The sequence below is a fragment of the Chelonoidis abingdonii genome, chromosome 23 (genome assembly GCF_003597395.2).
Source record: "Chelonoidis abingdonii isolate Lonesome George chromosome 23, CheloAbing_2.0, whole genome shotgun sequence".
NCBI lineage: Eukaryota > Metazoa > Chordata > Testudines > Testudinidae > Chelonoidis > Chelonoidis abingdonii.
Genome location: NC_133791.1, coordinates 906,658 through 925,342, shown reverse-complemented (window position 1 = coordinate 925,342; position 18,685 = coordinate 906,658). Strand labels below are relative to the sequence as shown.

At 38.7% G+C, this 18,685-nt stretch overlaps 1 protein-coding gene across 6 annotated transcripts in view; it reads left to right on the top strand.

Annotated features, from left to right (window-relative positions):
• The window catches only part of CAMTA1 (calmodulin binding transcription activator 1), an 871,256-nt gene that overhangs the window by 313,231 nt on the left and 539,340 nt on the right, over positions 1 to 18,685 (top strand). For all 6 annotated transcript variants that reach the window (XM_075060206.1, XM_075060205.1, XM_075060207.1 and 3 more), the window contains exon 3: positions 1,974 to 2,109. In XM_075060206.1, coding sequence (XP_074916307.1) covers positions 1,990 to 2,109 — 120 coding nt within the window. In that variant the 5' untranslated portion in view covers positions 1,974 to 1,989. The remainder of the gene's footprint in view (positions 1 to 1,973; positions 2,110 to 18,685) is intronic.

The following is an 18,685-nucleotide window of genomic DNA, read 5'->3' as shown; positions in this document are numbered from 1 at the left end:
TCTGGGAGGAGTTCCGAAATCGATTTAAGGAGCCGTTTAACTCAATATTAATGACAACGTCGTGTGAACGGGTACAGCGTTAAATCGGTATATCGGCCATTAAACCGATTTAAAGTCGCAGTGTAGACCTGGCCTTAGTTGTGTTCCGTATGGGGGTATGATACTGTATACTTTGCAGGGCATTATTTAGGGAAAGAGACGGGAGGCAGATTAGGTAATATTTCAGGCTGAACGTGGCTTTACTTATCTACATGAAGGCGAGGACCAAGTGCAGAAGCAGAGAACAGGTATGTTGTTTTGTCACAGTCTCTCCACACTGTTTGTGCGCTTTGTTTTGACATACAGTAAAGACGAGGATATTAGCTTAGTCTAGATCATTTCAGCTGGGGTAAGGCTCAGAAGAAACATGTCAATAGCATATGGTGTATAATGATGACCTGAACTTAATTGAGTATGTAGTCCAGCGTTGGTGTGAATTATTATTAACCCCATTTACAACAGTTACTGTTTTGTTACTGCATTATTCCTATGTAATAAAATACTGTTACATGTAACCACTTTCAAACAGTGGCACTCTGCATTTTTACAGAAACTGGAGTGTGACAATCTGAATAAGATGATATTTTTCTGTTTATCTTGTTGCAATGGCTATGTGTGAAGCATAAAAGTGGGGGGAGGGGGGACGATATTTTTCCAACGGGTCTAAGTATTGCTTTTTTCACCTCTGCTGTGGCTTTGAAACCACAAGCCAATATTGTATAAAACAGACCACTTAATTTGGCTTGTTTAAAGAGCTTTCTTGGCTGGGAGCTATATTGAAACTCTGCTGGCACTGAAAATGTTTAGTAGCATTTGTTAGTTCCAAATAATTCTTGGCTCCTTCTGAAAATACAGGTGCCCAGACAGAAAAATGTTTTTTTAAAATTGAATTCTGTAGAAATTGGTGTGAAGTATATTGTGTCAATTTTTTCTCAGTGGTTTCTGTATGTTAATTTGTTTTGTTTATAAAAGTCGAGGAGTTTTACTTTATCAAATGTCACTGGCGAAAGCTTTTCTATGAAAGTTGTTTGTTGCTGCTGCCACTGCTAATGTTGTATTTCTTTCTGTTCTTGGTGTTCCAAGCCAAATTACTGTGACTAATGTACCACTGTAAATTTTTGCAACCCATCTACAATACTGATGTCTGCATGTGATGCATGGTGTCTTTTTAGTGATTTTGTTATGGAAAAATGGCATTTTTGCTATATAAGTTTAGCATATGATGAAACATTTCAATAAAATATTGTAGTGTACCAAAAAGGTATTAACTATGTATATTGGACAAATAGTTACGGTTACCTATTGATATCCCAAAACTTCTATAGATGAGTCCTAAGTGGAAAATGTGTTCAGGTAGCTTTGAAGTTAAGATGATGAACACAAATGAAAGAGCTATTTTAGGTCTAACATTGATCTAAAGTGCGTGCAATGAATACCATGTATTCTGATATAAATGAATGCCTTTTCTATTTATTTTTTGCTAACATATTCATTCAACTGCTGTTAAACCTTCTTATTACCTAATCCTGGTTGACAGATTAAAAGATGTGGTAGAAATTCCTTTAAAACTAGATGTGAGACTGTGTACCATAAAATAACCAGTATCCTTTCTCTTTCGCCTTCTTTTTCTCGTATTTTTAGAGCATAGCTCAGCCTTCTGGTAATATATCATGGTTAGACAGTGGATAGTACTAACAGGTTATTTTTTTATAACTATCATTGACACATTTAATTCACTAGGTACAAAATCCCAAGTAAATTTTTGCAGACCACAAAACATAGTTGATCTGGTGAGTAGCAATCAAAGGTGAAAAATTATGTTAAGCCAAATGTAGGATATTGCTTTTTTGTAGAGACCTTGTGGTCTAAATATCTTTCATTATAATTTTTTCTAGTGTGTTTCTTTACGTAATTCATCTGTTTCTTGTTTTCAGACCACAGAATGGTTCTATGATACTGTACAACAGGAAGAAGGTGAAATACAGGAAAGATGGATATTGCTGGAAAAAGAGGAAAGATGGGAAAACCACCAGAGAGGATCACATGAAACTGAAGGTCCAGGGAGTGGAGGTAGGAGAACAAAGGGTTTGCCTTTCAGGGGAAGGAGCAGTGAAAGAGCACTGCTTCCGTTAATTGTTCTTGTTAATGTAAAGTTGTAAATACTATATGTATATTTGCTGAATTCCTATTTTCCCCCTAAAAGCAGTATTATAGTTTTTAGTAAAATCTAAATGTGGCTTCACTTCATCAGAATATAGTTAAGGAGTCAGAGTGTTGTTGAAGATATTGAAGTGTTGGAAAATATTTTTCCAAGGTGCACTTTTCTATAGCAGTTGATTACAAAGGCATGCAAAGATCTCAGGCATGGGTTGCTAATCATTTGCAAGTCGTCTCTCCCTTAGAAGTGGGTCAGCATCAGTGCCTTCATGTCTGCATGATGAATAGGCACTTACTACTTGGTGACTGTAACTTGACCTGATTTTACTCGAAGGACCTGATCTTCCTCCTAATGGAAACAGGAGTGGAATTTACACTGACTTCAGCAGGGGCAGGATTGGACCCTCATTCAAGGCATGTTTTGAAAGTGCCTCTTATTGTTCTGCTGTTCTTTGCTGGGCTGTTCAAAGTCCTGATGCAGATGTAGCTTATCAGTTCTCTCCTAGAATACGTATGTTTGCACTACACAGTGACTCCTTGGAGCAGTTGCCTCTTCTTGAATCTTGCATCAGGAAAGGCTATTCCCCATTCAGAATATTAATGCAATTGAAGTGGAGAAAAGATGCATTTATTTTAATCTAATTTTATTTTCTAATTTTGCCAAATGGGGAAGTGACCTTGGTTGCCCAAATAGTTGAGCCTCTATTACGCATGAATTGCTTTGCATCATTAAGCCCCCCAAAATACAAGACAGGTTTACCCCATGCTTAAGATCAAAATGAGGAAAGGGCTTAACAAGCATCGAGGAAAACTCCATTCTAGGAAAGTGATTAGAGAGTTGTGTGTGGGCGGGGGCACGCTCGCTCCCCCACATGTGCATGTGTGTACATCCCTTTCCTAGAAAGATCATTCCTGATGGAGGCCTCATCAGTGTCATTAATATATTTAAATAACCTTTATTGATGGGATTGTTTGGTTGTTTTCAGTTTATACTATGTTCCTGTTCTAATAGACCCAATGCTGCTCTCAGCTATGTGGCTATAACTCCTATTGTACTTGATGGCGGTGTATAATCAGTGTCTCTAGGCACATATAACAATGGTAAATCTATGTTGATGCCCAAATCAAGTGCATTACAATAACCGCATCCAAAAGTGACAAAGGTCTAGAGTGCCGTGGCATGGAATGGTCACAATATGTTTGCCAAGTGCAAACTAAAAGAACTTTTGACCACTACAGCTGTCTGGCCATCTAGAAGTGATAAAGTTTAGTAACAAAATGGGCAGTAGATTACCTGCAACATTCCCTTTAATTGTTTTATACCAGTGAGCCCCAAATTCAGCAAGACACTTAAACATTTGCTTAACATCAAGTATGTCAGTAATTCTGTTGATGTCATTGGGAGTATTCATGTGGGTAAAGTTAAGCACATGCTTAAATAATCTGCTGAATCGGGTCCCTAACTAGCACCATCCCTCTCTTATCCAGATTGAGCATCAGACAGTTTGCTGCCATCTAAATCCCAATCTAGACCAGAATTTGGGAAAGTTTAAAAAAAATTGCAGAATCTGTGTTTGATGAAGCAGACATACAATCAGCATAGTGATGGTATTGCAGCCTAACCTAGTGTACTATCCTCTCCTGTTTTACTGTAGCCTTGAGATGTACTTTAGGAATGATGTGCTAAAGGAAAATGTGAGCCCAGATATTTTTACTGCATCTGGTATTGTGTTGCAGAGTTTACTGTTTACTGAATTTACAAGACCACTTGAGTTCGACAGATCACCCTATCATACTGGAGTTTCTTCTAGGCACTTTATCATCATTACGTTTTGCAACACACATTATTGAGTTTATTATGTTTAAAATAGCATAAAATGGGTTTGTTATACTACACCAGAGATGCAATTTTGTTCTGTAATTTTAATGTCTAATACCAATATTTTTTATTACGATGAGCAAAGAAAAGTTACTATACTAGAAATTCTGTAAACTCTTTGCTCAGGTTTTTCACGGCATGATTTAATTGACTGCAATGAACATTAAAATACAGATTACCAAAAACAGTCACCAGGAAGCCATTCTAAAGAGCTGTGACCATTGATTAGGACACTCATGACTATAGATAGCAATTTGTCTTCAGCCATTTTTTAAAATAAACCCATTATGTGAAAAGAGTCTACTTAAGCTATTTCGTAGTCATAGAGTTTGAGGTCAGAAGGGACCCTTAGGTCATGTATTCTGACCTCCTTTACATCATAGGCCATTAAATGTCACCCCAGTAACCTGTTCTGAGCGCAATAATTTGTTTGACTAAAGAATAGCCTCCAGAAAAGCACCCAGTCTTAACTTGGAAAGAGCAAGTGCTGGGAATTGACAATCCCCTTGTTACTTTTGTTCTAATGGTTAATGATCCTCACTGTTCTACTTGAACTTATTTTTAATTTGAATTTGTCTTGCTTCCACTTCTGACCATTGGTTCTTGTTCTGCCTTTCTCTGCTAGACTAAAGATCTCTTTAGCAGCCAGTGTTTTCTATGCAGTTATAGACTGTAATCAAGTCACCTCTCAATCTTCTTTTTGATAAGCTAAACAGAATGAGCTCTTTGTTTCTCATTTTGGATAAGGGCAGAGCCAGGGGTCACTGCTGTGGGTCTGGAGGGCTGATAAATTTGGATGGAAGAGCAGGGGAAAGTTTTTCCAAGTTTCATATCAGGTAAACAAAGCAATGGGCAAGCGTGGCCTTGGTTCTCAAAATCAAAATGGTGAAAGACTGGTAGAAATGTGCTTGGCATTAGGGCTCATAATTGGCAGAACACTATTACCATCCAAAGATACCCATAAAGTGATTTGGAACTTCCCAGACTGAGTGACTAGGAACTAGACTGACCATCTATGTACGTTGATATCCTAGATTCCACAACAACTGTAGCTAGTTTCAGACAAGGATGCCTAAAGTCTAGATAAGTGAAATCACATGCAGCTACGTGAAAGAAAGGAAACTAGCCAAAGCAAACTCTTCAAAAATGTGTCCAGAGAAAGGAAGCAGCAAAAATCTATATACAAGAGGATAAAAGGCAGTGTGTGAAGAGACAAAAAGAAATACACGGAGAGGAATGCCAAAGATGCTCGAGAGGCTGCTGAAAGAGGTGAGACTAAAACACTTAATCAGCTCAACAAAGTCCTGACTGGCAAGTTTGTGTCAGCTGAAGTGTCTGTGAGGGATGACTAAGGAAAGACTTTAGCAACAGAAAAAGAGAGCGACAGATGGAGCAATTTCAGGAGGTGCAAAAAAGACCAAAAGAACACAAAGTACCGGCTTTGACAAAGAAATGAGACACCTCCAGTTAAAGAACACAACGATAGTTGGGCAAAACGTTTACATAACATTTCGCATCACAAACATAGACGTGAAAGACTCAATAGAAATGTTAAAACTTGGGAAAGCTGCAGATGAAGCTCAAGTCACTAGGGAAGTGCTGAAAGCTTGCAATAATGAGACCATCAATGAAATCATTGAACTCGTCAACAAATATGGGAGCAGGAAAAGCCTCCAGAACAAAGGAAAATAGCATTATAGTCAAAATACCAAAGAAAGGTGACCTAAAGCAATTGCTACAACTAGTGCGATGTTGCACTCTTTTCAGTGATAGGTTAAGTTTTCTTCTTCAGCAGAATAAAGGATGTGATTGAGGCAGAGTTAAAGGAAGAACATGGTAAATATTTAACTCATGCGAAGACTGAAAGACTGCAGCATTGCAAAAAAAGGGAAAAACAAATCTAACGAGATGTCCAGCAACTCCCTACCCAAGCATTACTTTAGAAGGCAAAGGAATACAAGAAATGAGTTAATTTACATATGTTGACAGTAACATGCAAGCCAGTGGGGATGTCCGGAAGGAAATAACATCACAAATTGGCAAGGTGACAGAGGCACTTACAGCTTAAAGAAGATTTGGTTATCAAAAATTGGCAACTTAAAGATCAATCACTGAATCTTCAATTCAAATGTTGTTTCCATCTTAACATATGGATGTGAAAGCAGGCAATAAAGATACAGACAGATATCTAAAAGCCTTAGAAAGCAAATGCACTGGAAAAATACTAGCCATTACATGGAATGAATTTATTTGGAAATAAGGCATACCTTTTTAATGGTGAGAGTATTTAACTATTTTAACAATTTACCAAGTGTCATGGTGGATTCTCCATCAATGACAATTTGAAAATCAAATTTGGATGTTTTCTTAAAGATTTGCTTTAGAAATTATCCTGGGGCTGTTCTCTGCCCCATGCTATCCAGGAGATCAAACCAAATGATCACAATGCTCCCTTCTGACCGTAGATTCTATGAATAACAAAGGCCAAGATCCATCAGATAGTTCAGTAACCCTTTATCTTTAAAGTTATCCAGAAAAGGGAATAGAAGTATTTGGACATGTGTTAAGAATGAAGCCTGAGCATTGGTCATGGCAATCATGCCATTGGGCAGCGGAAGGAATGTGCCAAAAGATCTGACTGAAATAATCTCTTCATAGAACAATACTCAGAGAAGGAAAACTTATGGAATTTAACAACATAGCGGGTATGCACAGCATGGCCCAAAGTTGGGATAGTTTTATTTGTGCCATGAGCAACTTCTGATGCCATGAGAAGGATTCAGATTCAGAATCAAATTAATCCTTCAAGTTCCTAAAGTTTCATATCCCTTCAGTAATGAAGAGCAACTTCACCCGTAAAGGATGAAAATTCTTCTCCAAGGTGTCGGCACAGTTGGAGCTGGATGTTATTTAGGTCTCTACTTTGTACTAAAACAGAAGACTCTTTAGATCTACAACCATTTAATCATAATTCACTTTGGGAATCCTGAATGTTAAAAAAAAAAAAAAAAAAAAAAAAAAGTCATTGCAAATAACATGGCTCACATGATTAAATAGATTTCATCTAGGGCTTCCAGCAGATGCAGGATGCTCTTTCTAAGTTTGTTATACCAATAGTCTATTGTAATGCTTTATGTAGTTGTATATTGAATTCTATTAATCATTTCAAATACGTCTGCTTCTGTATCACAGTGCTAGTTGTAGGAATTAATTAACTGGCTGTTTTGGCACATTTTGTGTGTGAATCAGAGTTTTGTCTTGTGGAAGGTATTTTGATGCAGTATGTTTCCTTTGCATACTCAAGCAGGAACTCAAACAGCCTTATCTATAGTCTTCAATGATTATTTTTGAGGATGGATTTTTTTCCTTCTCAGATCATCAGCTAGACCACTTTCACTTCCTGGGCTGTGGCTCCTGAGTGGTTTCTAGGCAACTTCCCCCACACTGCCTCATGTGTGCCATGGGAAGGGATAGCTCATCTCCTGGCTACATGCATTTTGCCTGTTGATGTGTTCTCCAAGCTCCTAGCTTGCCAGTCTACACTTCTGGTTCCCTCACTCTCTGCCTGCAATTTGGACTCCAGTTCTGGCTCCCTGACCCCCTGCTGTCTACTTCCATGAAACAGTGCAAGGGCTATGCATTTCACACTCGAAGGGAAAGCTGGAGAGCAGTAGGCGGAGCAGGGAGACTGAAAATATAACGTTTGGCACCTGTCTACAACAAATGGTGGATTCCACAACAGAAATGCTGAATTCCATGGTATCTTAAAAAAAGACCAAATTCTGTGGCTCTGGAGTCGATAGGGCCTTGATTAAGATGAATGGGGAAGTTATGTGAAGCTGGCTAGTGTCTGTCAGTAGATATAACTACTTGGTATATACATCGGGTGTTTAGATTTTGTCTTAAGTGTAACGTTTACTTTGGAGTAGTGCCTGTTGGTGTGAGTACCAGCAGAGTGCAGGTAAATAGAATGTCCTGAAAATAGTTCTTTACAGTCCACATTCTGCCATCCTCCGTCCCTCTGTGAAGTACCTTAGCCTGAAATCTGGCTGCTTTCACTGGGCCAGATCCACCCTTTATGGCATTGGTGGTGGGGTGGGTCTTGGGGTGGGGTGGTGGTGGGGTGGGTCCCTGTGGGTCAGAGCCTGGGGCAAATTGTCCCTTTGGGGTGGGGTGGTGGTGGGGTGGGCCCCTGTGGGTCAGAGCCTGGGGCAAATTGTCCCTTTTGCCCCCCATCTGGGGCAAAAGGGACAATTTGCCCCAGGCTCTGGGCCCCACAGGGGCCCCCACGAGAGTTTTTTGGGGCCTCTGGAGCAGGGCCCTTCTGTCGCTCTGGGGGCCCCGGAAAACTCTCACGGGGCCCGGGCCCCTGGAGCTTCTTCCGCTCCCAGTCTTCGCCAGCGGGGGTCCTTCTGCTCCAGGGCGGAAGGACCCCCGCTGAAGTGCAGCTGGGTCCTTGGGGCACTTTGGCGGTGGGTCCAGGAACGGAGGGACCCCCCGCCGCCGAAGACCCCAGAGCCCCAGAATCCTCTTGCCGGCCCTGTGGTGGTGGGGTGGGGAGAGAACACAAATTCCTATGCGTTATTCCATGGTGGAGAAGGAAACAGGCAAAAGTCCAGGAGTCCTGCCCCAACCCTGGGGGATTAGATAAAGCTGAGGGCTATTTATATCGGGATACCCCAGTGCCTCCTCATTTGCTGTGTCCCTTAGCTGAGTTCTTGTGGCAACAGGGATTCCCCCTGATTGCTTCCTCCAGGGACCTGAGGCTGCAGAGGAGCTTAGCCGGTTGCACTCTTATTTCTTGGGGACGCTCCTGTGGGGAACACTATATATCTGGTCCGCCTGGCCTCCCGCTCCGGTGCAAACCTTGCATCCTGTAGCTGTGTAGCATCTGGAGCCCAGTGGGAAGGGATGAAGTGCTTCAGGGGCCTCTGAGTCCTCTGCTACACACCCAGAATGTCCTTGATACATGCCACTGGGCTGTATGTGCTTTGAAATACTACCTACCTGGACTACGCATGGCAGAATCAGGTTATAAACTCTTCTTATATATGTTCCCTCCTGTGCTCCTTAATTCTGCTCAGTAAAGCAGCATCATATGGATTACCATGCTTAATTTTTAATAACCCTTAGCAATTTTTAAATATTTCTGTCAGGATACTTTTTCTCAAGATTAAATGGTTCAAATCTTGCCAGTGTTTCTAACGTAGTTGCTCCTTTTTTGCTTATCATTTTTGTTGCTCTGCACTGATCTCTCTCCAATTTACTTACCACCATTTTTTCTACTAGGCTGACTAAATCTAGACCTTGTACTACTGCAGATGTGATCTAATCAGTTCTTTAATAAAGATATAGAACAAGGTCCTTAATCATAGGAGATGCCTATCTTGATACAAGTCTATTAGCCTTCTCCACTGCTCCTGCATGCTGGGCTGAACATTTAAATGTTGGCTCTATGCAGCTTACAGCATTATTACATATGGTGCTATGGTTGTATTGCCCTGGGCTAATAAATGGAGGGAGGGACTGTCTTCTCTATTAAGTGGGTAGAATTAAGTATCAACATTGCTATAATTTTTCCATTAGATGGCCTCAGTTTTGTGAGTCTTTGAGGCTCCCAAGCCTGCCTGATTTTTAGCAAGGGCTGTTCATATTTTCCCAATGTAGTAGCCAAAAAAAAAAAAAATGTAGCCATCCTAAGTAGGGAATATGATTACTACCCATTTTATCCAATCCCTCTCCTTCCCTCTCTTTTATGGCAGGGGCACGACTCTATACTCATCCTGTAGTTGGAAAAGCATCTTCATTCCAAAGGATTGTAAAATCATTTGCAACTCCTCTGCTTGCAAGTGATGTGTCCTGTATCTTCTAGTGTCTTTGGGAAATGCCTCGCCCGCCTCTGGGATAATCCCAGGCCCACATCATCCAGCTCAAGCACTGAAAACAGTCTGACTCACTCCTTATCTAATCTCTTGTAGGACGATGTCTTGCAGCTGCCTGCTAGGTCATTTGGCTCGCAATCTTAAACCCCAGTAACAACCTTCAGTCTGAACTGTAGACAAAGTTCATCGTCATTTTTGTGACTTCTAAAGGTTACCCACAGAAAATAAAATATTGTCTAAAGTTCTCGATTAATTACTAGTTTAACTCACAACATCTTTTGTTGTTTGAGGTATGGAGTTGTGGTCTTACGTTTGTCATCTCATTCCAATTAGAATTAGATGTTCTTTACTTGGACACTTACAGAACAGATTTTAAAAAGCTCCTTCTAAAGTTGGGATGATATTGTAGTTACCACATTAGGAATTAACAGGGCATGAAATAACTGTCTGCCTTGTGGCACTGCCAGATCATTTCAGGTCTGCTTGCAGTCAGAAGATAAATAGGTATCATACTTCTTGCTGATGGAAAAATACTTACAAAGAAATCAGCCAAGAACATTGGTAGGATCCAAGTCAAGTTTTGAAAATGGCAGTTAATAGGCAAAAAGGAGAAACAAAATTGGCAATGAAATTATTGACCAGGCAAATTCTCAAAAAGGGTTTTATATTTAGTGTATTTTTATTATGAATTACTTCTTGAATGCCCTCAGCATGCTTTGTGCTGTGCTCATTTTAGCTTTTGGTTGAAGAAAAAATCTTTTGAAATGAGTTTAGATCAATTACTTATTTTCTAGGTGTTGATTAACACAGTAGAGGAGAATTTGGTGCATATAGAGAATACAGGTAAAGCAACTTCAGTAAAGCTGGAAAATGTAATAAAACTTGCTTAATTTCTTCTTTTGTATGTCAGGGTGATGGTGAATAATTCCACAAGTTTCCTAATCAAAAAATTGTCTAGGTTATCATCATTGGTCACTGTTTCTTCCGGTTACTTTCTTGGTTAAACTGGTACGCTATCCTCTAGAAAATTCTGGTTAAACCAACAGTGAAAAGTTCACTTGCTCTTTCCTAAATATCTCTTTTCAAGATCCAAATCCATAGTCCTTCTTTAATTTCTAATTTAGTTAGGATCCCCGGTGATATGTTGCTAATCAATTCACATAATTAAAAAATTTAACTAATAAATAATAGTAAGTGGTGTGTTGAAATAGCAATAGCATATTTCCCGACTGACACTGCTCTAAATTTACAGTTATGTCTTTGTACACACATAGGTATCTGAAATGCCATGGAAGTTATGGCTATGGAACAAAATGCTAACTCTGTGTAGCAAGAGTTTGCTGCTAATATTTTTTTGCATTCCAATAGCTCTCTTCATCTGAGCTCTCAAAACACTTTCCAGTAATTAATTAGCTGAACAATGTACTTGTGAAGTAGGCAAGGTATATATTGTAATCATTTTACCCACTACTGAAACGCAGCCACCTCTGGGTTGATGGGAGCAGCTGCTTAACAGTTTACAACTATGCTATACAGCTGTTTAGAACAATAAAAGAACAACACTAAATTCAGTTGAAACTACTGGGGAGGGATGAGTATGTAAGAAAGCGGAGTGTAATTACCCAAGCTGAAATTTTGCCAAGGTAATGGTATTGACCCCCAAATCTTACAAAAAGTTCAGTGGGATTTTTTATTGTCATAGTTCAGAAATTCAGTGTAACATGAAAGATATCCCAGCCTTGGGGTGCCCCGAAAGGCCAGGCTGACTGAGAGAGAAGGGTGCCACTACTGAATTGCCAAGGTTGCTTTCAGCAGCACCTCGTGCTTACTGGGGGTTTCCCATCAAAGTATCAACCGAGTTTGACCTTGCTAGTTTGAGATTTGTTGGGACCATACATATATAGAGAGTGGACCATTATCCACCCAGGATGTGTTTTCATATATTACAATATGTTAAATTTTGTGATTTTCCTTTTTTAAAACTTGATTTGAGTTTTATTAAGCAAGAAACTCCCTTGTGGAGAGAGAGCTGCAGAATTCCAATTTTGTATGCAGAACTTGTATTTAATTATTATCATAACAGTCCCTTAACATTATTACAGATTAGCCCACAAGGACATGTATGGAAATTTTAGAGTATTCAAGTTCTATACAAACTCTGAAACATCAGTGTCAACATTCACAAAAGACTGCTTTAGCATTTGGGTCCAAACATGCAGCATACACATTACATGGGCTGTATCACGCTGGTGATACTAGCATCGTTTATTATTAAGAACAAACCACCTTTTTCTCTTAGTAAGTGAACAAATGGGCTTTTTCTGCAGTATGTAAAACAGTCCCTCACTCAGTCTTAAACTATAGATTGTTTTTACATCTTTCAGTTCGCTGCTATTGTCAGTACAATTTATTGCTAAATTATTCCTGGAAGGGGAAGCAACTTCTGAGATGAAATATTCAAGCAACGCTAATCTCAAAAACTATTTCTAGGATAGTCTGATCCAATTCATTTTAATTTACATGAGTTTTACTCACCATCAGAGGTGCGCTATGTAGTTTGCAAACTAATTAGGATCGCTTTGTTTAGTCAGGCTGCTTAATGCATTCCAGGAAAATAGAGTAGGACCAGCTTGGAGAAGAAGATAGAGTTGAAGGTGAAAGACTTCTGATACTAATATGCACACACAGATGTGCATGCCCACACATGCACAGTGTTGCAAACAAAAAACATTCAAACTCTACCCCAAAGAAGTGACAGGTTTTGCATAAACTTATTCTGGGTGGTCGCTATTAGGTGTTTTTTTTTAATCTCCTTTTTATTTTTCTACTTCTGTTGGCTTAACTTTCATCTGATTTTTTTCCTTTGCATATCCTCCCAACTTGACTGAGATGGGGTGGTTGCAGTCGGCTGTGATTCACAGTGGAGGAAGTAACTTTTCCCTAGCTATGTCCTTGCAGTTTGTTCTTGTGATTCTAATTTCTGTCACAATGTAGTATTTTAGAGCTGTAGTGAACTGATCACAGAGCCCCCTCCATCGCAAAGGGTGCTTGCTCCTCTGCCATGTCAGCTACTCCTCTTGAAGAGATAAACAGGACTGAAGAGTGTGTTAATGCATGCATATGTTAGCATTTGAGTTTGGTTTGGGATGGATCAGGATATGCAGGAATGAAAGACAGACACAGGGATGGATTTTAAGAAGCAGGCTGCAACTTTAATTTATCAACTGGGAGGTGTGCCAATGCCCTTCTCACATACCAGGCACTTACCTCGGTCCAATGCAGTTACAAGGTTCCCACCATTTAACTAGAAGTTTGGGGTACGGCCTCTTCAGCCTGTCCCTAGAACCCAACTCATTTCTGAATCCTCTCCCACTCCTTCCCCTCCACCCCGTAAGGAGATTAAACGGTACCAAGGGAAGCCTTGGTCTTGGAAGATTTCAGGTCTCCCCTTCTCCTTTCAGGCACAGTCCCAGGCCTTTTAGAGCCATTATCCGCATGGAGACCAGTGCGAGTTGCGACAATCAGAACATTCCAATATTTACTATCTTGTAACATTTAAACTTCCATTCTTTCTCCTTTAATGTAACTGTGCCCACCTAACGCTGCAACAAAGGTGAAAACCTATCACATCTCTGCCAGTTTGACCCAATGGGGAAAAATTCCTTCCTGATCCCCCGCCAACAAGACAATTGGTCAGACCCTCAGCATCCTGGAAGCTCAATATACTTCAACTACAGGGAGGCAGTGGGGCGGTTGTGTGTGTGTGGGGGGGGGGCGGGGAGGGGGAAGAGGAGGGAGCCAGGCAGCCATAGAGGCAAGATTGCTCTGGAAAGCATAGAGAAGGTTTGAACTGAGGCCAGTCAATGAGAGGCAAAGAACACCTCCCACACAATGATACATGGAGGGGCAGGAAAAGGTTAGAATGTGACAGCAAACTGAGATTCAAAGACAGCCTTCCTGCACTATCCTGGCATTTTGGCATCTCTGCCCAGTGGCCCTGAGATGTCCTATCTAGTTCCTCTCTGCTGCGTGGGTATGGCCTGTCTGGTGTCCTTGACGAAGAGATGCACCCCTGTGACCGGCGCAGGGACTGCGCTATCGGTTGTGTTCTGTTTAGGGCTGAGAACCTTGTCAGCCTGTAACAAATAACAAGCAGTACAGACTAGCTAGAACAGAGCAAAATGGAAAGTGGATTAAAATAGCAAGTGTAACTTGGGAAAGGGAAAGTCTGTAGCAAGGGCATTTATTAACCATGGAGTCTTTTGAAAGGCGCTTGGACACACTGAATTTAATAAAATCCCCATGGAATAGTTATAATGAAGAGGACACGTTATTTCTGCATGTTTAAGTATTTACGTGATAGTGGAAGAAAACTGGTGCCTGTTACTTTAATCTTTGCTGCCATAATTTACATCCATCTTTAGTGATGGATTTGACAGGTAGACGCTTATTACAAATGTGTAAAAATGTTGATTCTTCATGAATTGATTATTTGGAATTTATTTGATTAAATATTCTAGGTGGTGTTTGATATACTGAACTTATGGTCATTACAACATCTTAATGATTCATATCTCTATGGCAGTGCGAGGGAAATCAAGGAGCTAGTTTACAGTTTCTGAAGGAGAATATGGATTATTATTAAATCTGGAATGACTCTCCTGAGAATCAGTTCTGAAGGGAACATACATATCAATAATTCCTCTTCTACACTGGGATCCTAATGTATTCACTTATAGTAACATAAATTCACAGTGAATGGTTGTGCTTTCTGACAGTTCTTCCTAACACACTATACACATGAAAGGTCTTTTTTTAAAATCCTTCAGCAAATACGTAACATGCCTAATCCCTTAGTTATGATAGCTTGTTTTACAGTTTATAACTTTTTAACAATAAAAAGCTTTCTTAATAGCTGGGTGTTTCAGAGTCTAAGATCCTGTAGAGATCAGAATGTTTTTTATATGCATATGATCTTTTAGTGGGAATCTTAAAGGTATTTACTTTGTTTTCTTGGATGGGACCTATGATGGTTATTAAATCCACTAGGGGTCCTCTGAGTAAAAGCCCAAAGAAGAATGTTTGCAAACTGTTACTAGGTTTTTAATTTGAGCAAATTACTGTGGGAAAGGTTGGTGACACAGATGTGTAAACTACACTTTGTTAGGTAGAACTTCTGGTTAGTTATTTTAAACTCTAGAGATCTTTTTTGTGTTTTAATGCACTTTGGCCAAAGTGCATCACATTAAACAATGCTACATCATAGGAAAGCCAGCTTTTCCTGATGTAGCTAAACATCACTTTGGTAACACTTCTTAATATGCTATTGCATGTGGCTGAGAACTTAGCAAAGTCTCCTTCCCAAAGAGATGGATGCAACAACATACTGGGCTTGATTCAGATTCCGCCTACACTCTCTTTACGTTGTTTAACTCTGAGGACTTCAGTGGAGTTCTTCCTCCTTTGCACAAGTGTGAGTGAGTCAGAATCGGGCTAAGTGAATCCACTGTTATGTTTTTAAAAAAGGAAATGAAGAAATCCACAGGCTCCTTGTTTGTATGTTAACAATACATTGTGTGGGGATTCGATATTTGTTTATTGATATTTGTGTGATATCTTAAATCCTTTGTTTTGTTTCCAGGTGGCGCAAACTGAAATGCACCTTCTTTCCAGTATATTGGTGCATAATGTTCAATGTGCTGACAAAATACACACTAACAAAGATAATTTAGCAATAATCTAAATTATTATTTACTTTCCTTAGAAGTATTCTGGCCTGCCCTAACCAGAAATCAAGGTCTTCTCTACAAAATCTCCAGGTAGAACTTATATATGAAATTGGACATTTCGCACAAACTCGTATCTTTTGGAATACTGATGTAGAGGTTATGGCATCTATATGCCCCAGATGCACTGGGTTATCAGTTATTATTTTTAGTCACTGGAGTATGAGGAGAAAATAGATAGCAGGCAGCACTGAATGTCAAGACATTAATGCATCAGTCTTTAGACATTTTTGGTCCAGAAGAGCAAGTTACAGCCTGGGCACAGCCAGTATTCACAGAATTTCTCTCCCTAGCATGAATCTGCAGGGACTGGTATGTTAGGGTCTTTGTGGCATGATGCTTGTTTTCCATGGGTATGGAAAAAAAAGAGGATTGTATCATTTCTGTCATTCTGAAGCCTAGGCTGGCTTTCTCAATAAGTTCTCCTGATTTAGCAAAGGACTTAAGCGCATGCTGAATTTTAAGTGTGTGTGATCTGTCTCTGTTCAACAAAGCCGTTGCACACATTCTTAAATGCTATTGACTTAACTGGGACTTAAGTATGTGCTTAACTTTAAGCACATGATTAAGTGTTTTTTTCCTAAAAAAAAAAAAAGGATAGGATCATTTGTATGCTTAAAGTCAAGTATATGCTTAAGTGCTTTACTGACCTGGGACCCCAGGCTACTGAGGAATTCATACCTAAGTGTTAGCTTTTCAGTGTAGAGCACAGTAGTTGAGATGAGCTTTTAAACTGTTTGCTAAAACAGATTAGTGAATGTTCATTGGAAATGCAAGACAATGCAGTACAGCGTTTACATCCCATTTTATTCAGTCTCCTATAAAAAGGCAATACCCAGTTTATACTAACTGGCTACCTGATAAAAGTTTGTTTTGTTTATGGATAGCAACTTAGTCTATAAAATTGTTACTTTGAGGCTTCCAGATGGAATCACTTGGTAAATGGAAGGAGCCTTAGAAGGAGGGAAATGAAAATGAATTCATGAAGAAATAAAGAATCTGTTTCTTATAGTTCCTTTTGCAAATAGTACTTCCAATGACATATTGTGAATGGACTGAGTTATAACAAAACCAGAAATAAAAGAGAGCTCCAGGGTAGAAAGAACAATTGTTAAACTTACTTTAGCTGATATAATGCAAAGCAATGTTTTTTACACTCAATTAGTTCACACATTGTGTTGGACACAAACCAGAATGTAGAACATTTTTTTATTTTGTTTTTACATGATTAAGGGAGGTGAGATGAAATAAATTCAGTACATTACCCTCTGTTCTTTCTTTTAGATGCTTTAATCTAGCTGTTGGTTTTTGCACGAGTTAGTGGGTTAAAGAATTTTTACTGTGGCTTAATCTATTCCTGATATAGGAGAACTTTCGAAACTAAAACAGAGCAAAGGTTCTTTTTTCAAAGCAATTTATTTCATTGTATCAACAATGTATTATAATGCACAAAGGTTTATGAAACAAGATTAAGAATCAGAATTTTTATATTGGTATGTTTTGTTTCAAAATATTTGTGTTTTGAATTTTAGTAAAGGATAAATAATGGTAAGCCAATAGCTGTTTGGAAACATTTAAGCAGCAAAAAGTGTGTGATAGAGTATTTCAAGAAACTTTGTTAATGTGCTTAATGACCTTTCCTTACGTTTTTAATGTTAATACAATAATGTTAATCGCTATCATGTTTGATTGCTGATATGATCATTTAATACATCTGGGTATAGTGACAATTTTTAAAAAAAAATGCATACCTTTGATAAAATTATTCTCCTTGCTGAGAATAAAAAAAGAACAAAACCAACCAACCAAACAAAAAACCAGGATCCTGTGCTGTTCCAGGTTATGTGCCAGTAACCTGTCTGGAAAGACTATGGAGAAAAATGTTGTGTAACCACTTAAGGATTTTTGTGATGAAATTTAAACAATAAGTGTTAGTAGAGATCTATGGATGATTTTAAACACCCGAGATCCATAAACATTTTATATATGCAGTATGAATATTGTCAGTTTAAGTAACTTATCTAGCAATATCCAATTTTTTTTACCTGTGGATTCAGTTGTGAATTAATTCCCAGATTTCAACTTAAAAAAAAAATCATATTTAGAGAAACAGAAGATCAGTAAATGCAACAGTTTTTTTCCTTCTGTGTTTGGTGTTCTATAATGAAACTATTAATAAACAAAAGAGTAGGAACCTGCTGGGTAAAAATTCCAATTACATGTTTTACTCCAAAAAGCACATCAAATAAATATTGCATTTTGTTATTTCTAGAAGATGCATCAGCTTTAGTTAATTTGCATAAATTATACAACTCATTATCTTTCTTTGTAAAGCTTTAGCAAATTTTTGGCTCATGAATGCTAAGAAATCTGTTAAATTCAGTGCTATCTGCTTTAGTACCTATTCACTTTTTAAATAATTTACAGTCCAGGGAGTGGTGCCCTTTACCAGTGATAAATAGGATGCATTAAGTTTGACTTATGTTTCTTAAATTTTTTTTTTTTTTTTAAAAAAGCTTCTGCTTTTCTCTGTGCTTTTTTACAATTTGTTGTATTTCCATGTCACGCATGCAAGTTATTTTTATAGACCTAATAAGTATGATGTAAACACATGCACATTTATGTCATTCAGTTACAAAGGTTTCATACTGTTCATGCACTAAAAATATGGTCTATGTAGCTACACTGAAGATTTAAGTATATAGGTTAAGATTTTAGTGTATAGATTAATAAACAGTGCTTCGCTCCACCATTGTATATGATTCTCATCACTTTAAGATATCTTCCCTAGTATTTACCTGATTGATAATATTTCTGGTGGCTTATATTTCACTGAACAAGTGTTTGGGATGTGTCTGGAATCTATTTAGATTTGGAACTGTAGTCAAAGGACAGGAACATTGGAATCCTATATAGTTGCATAGACTTCCTTCTCAATTAAA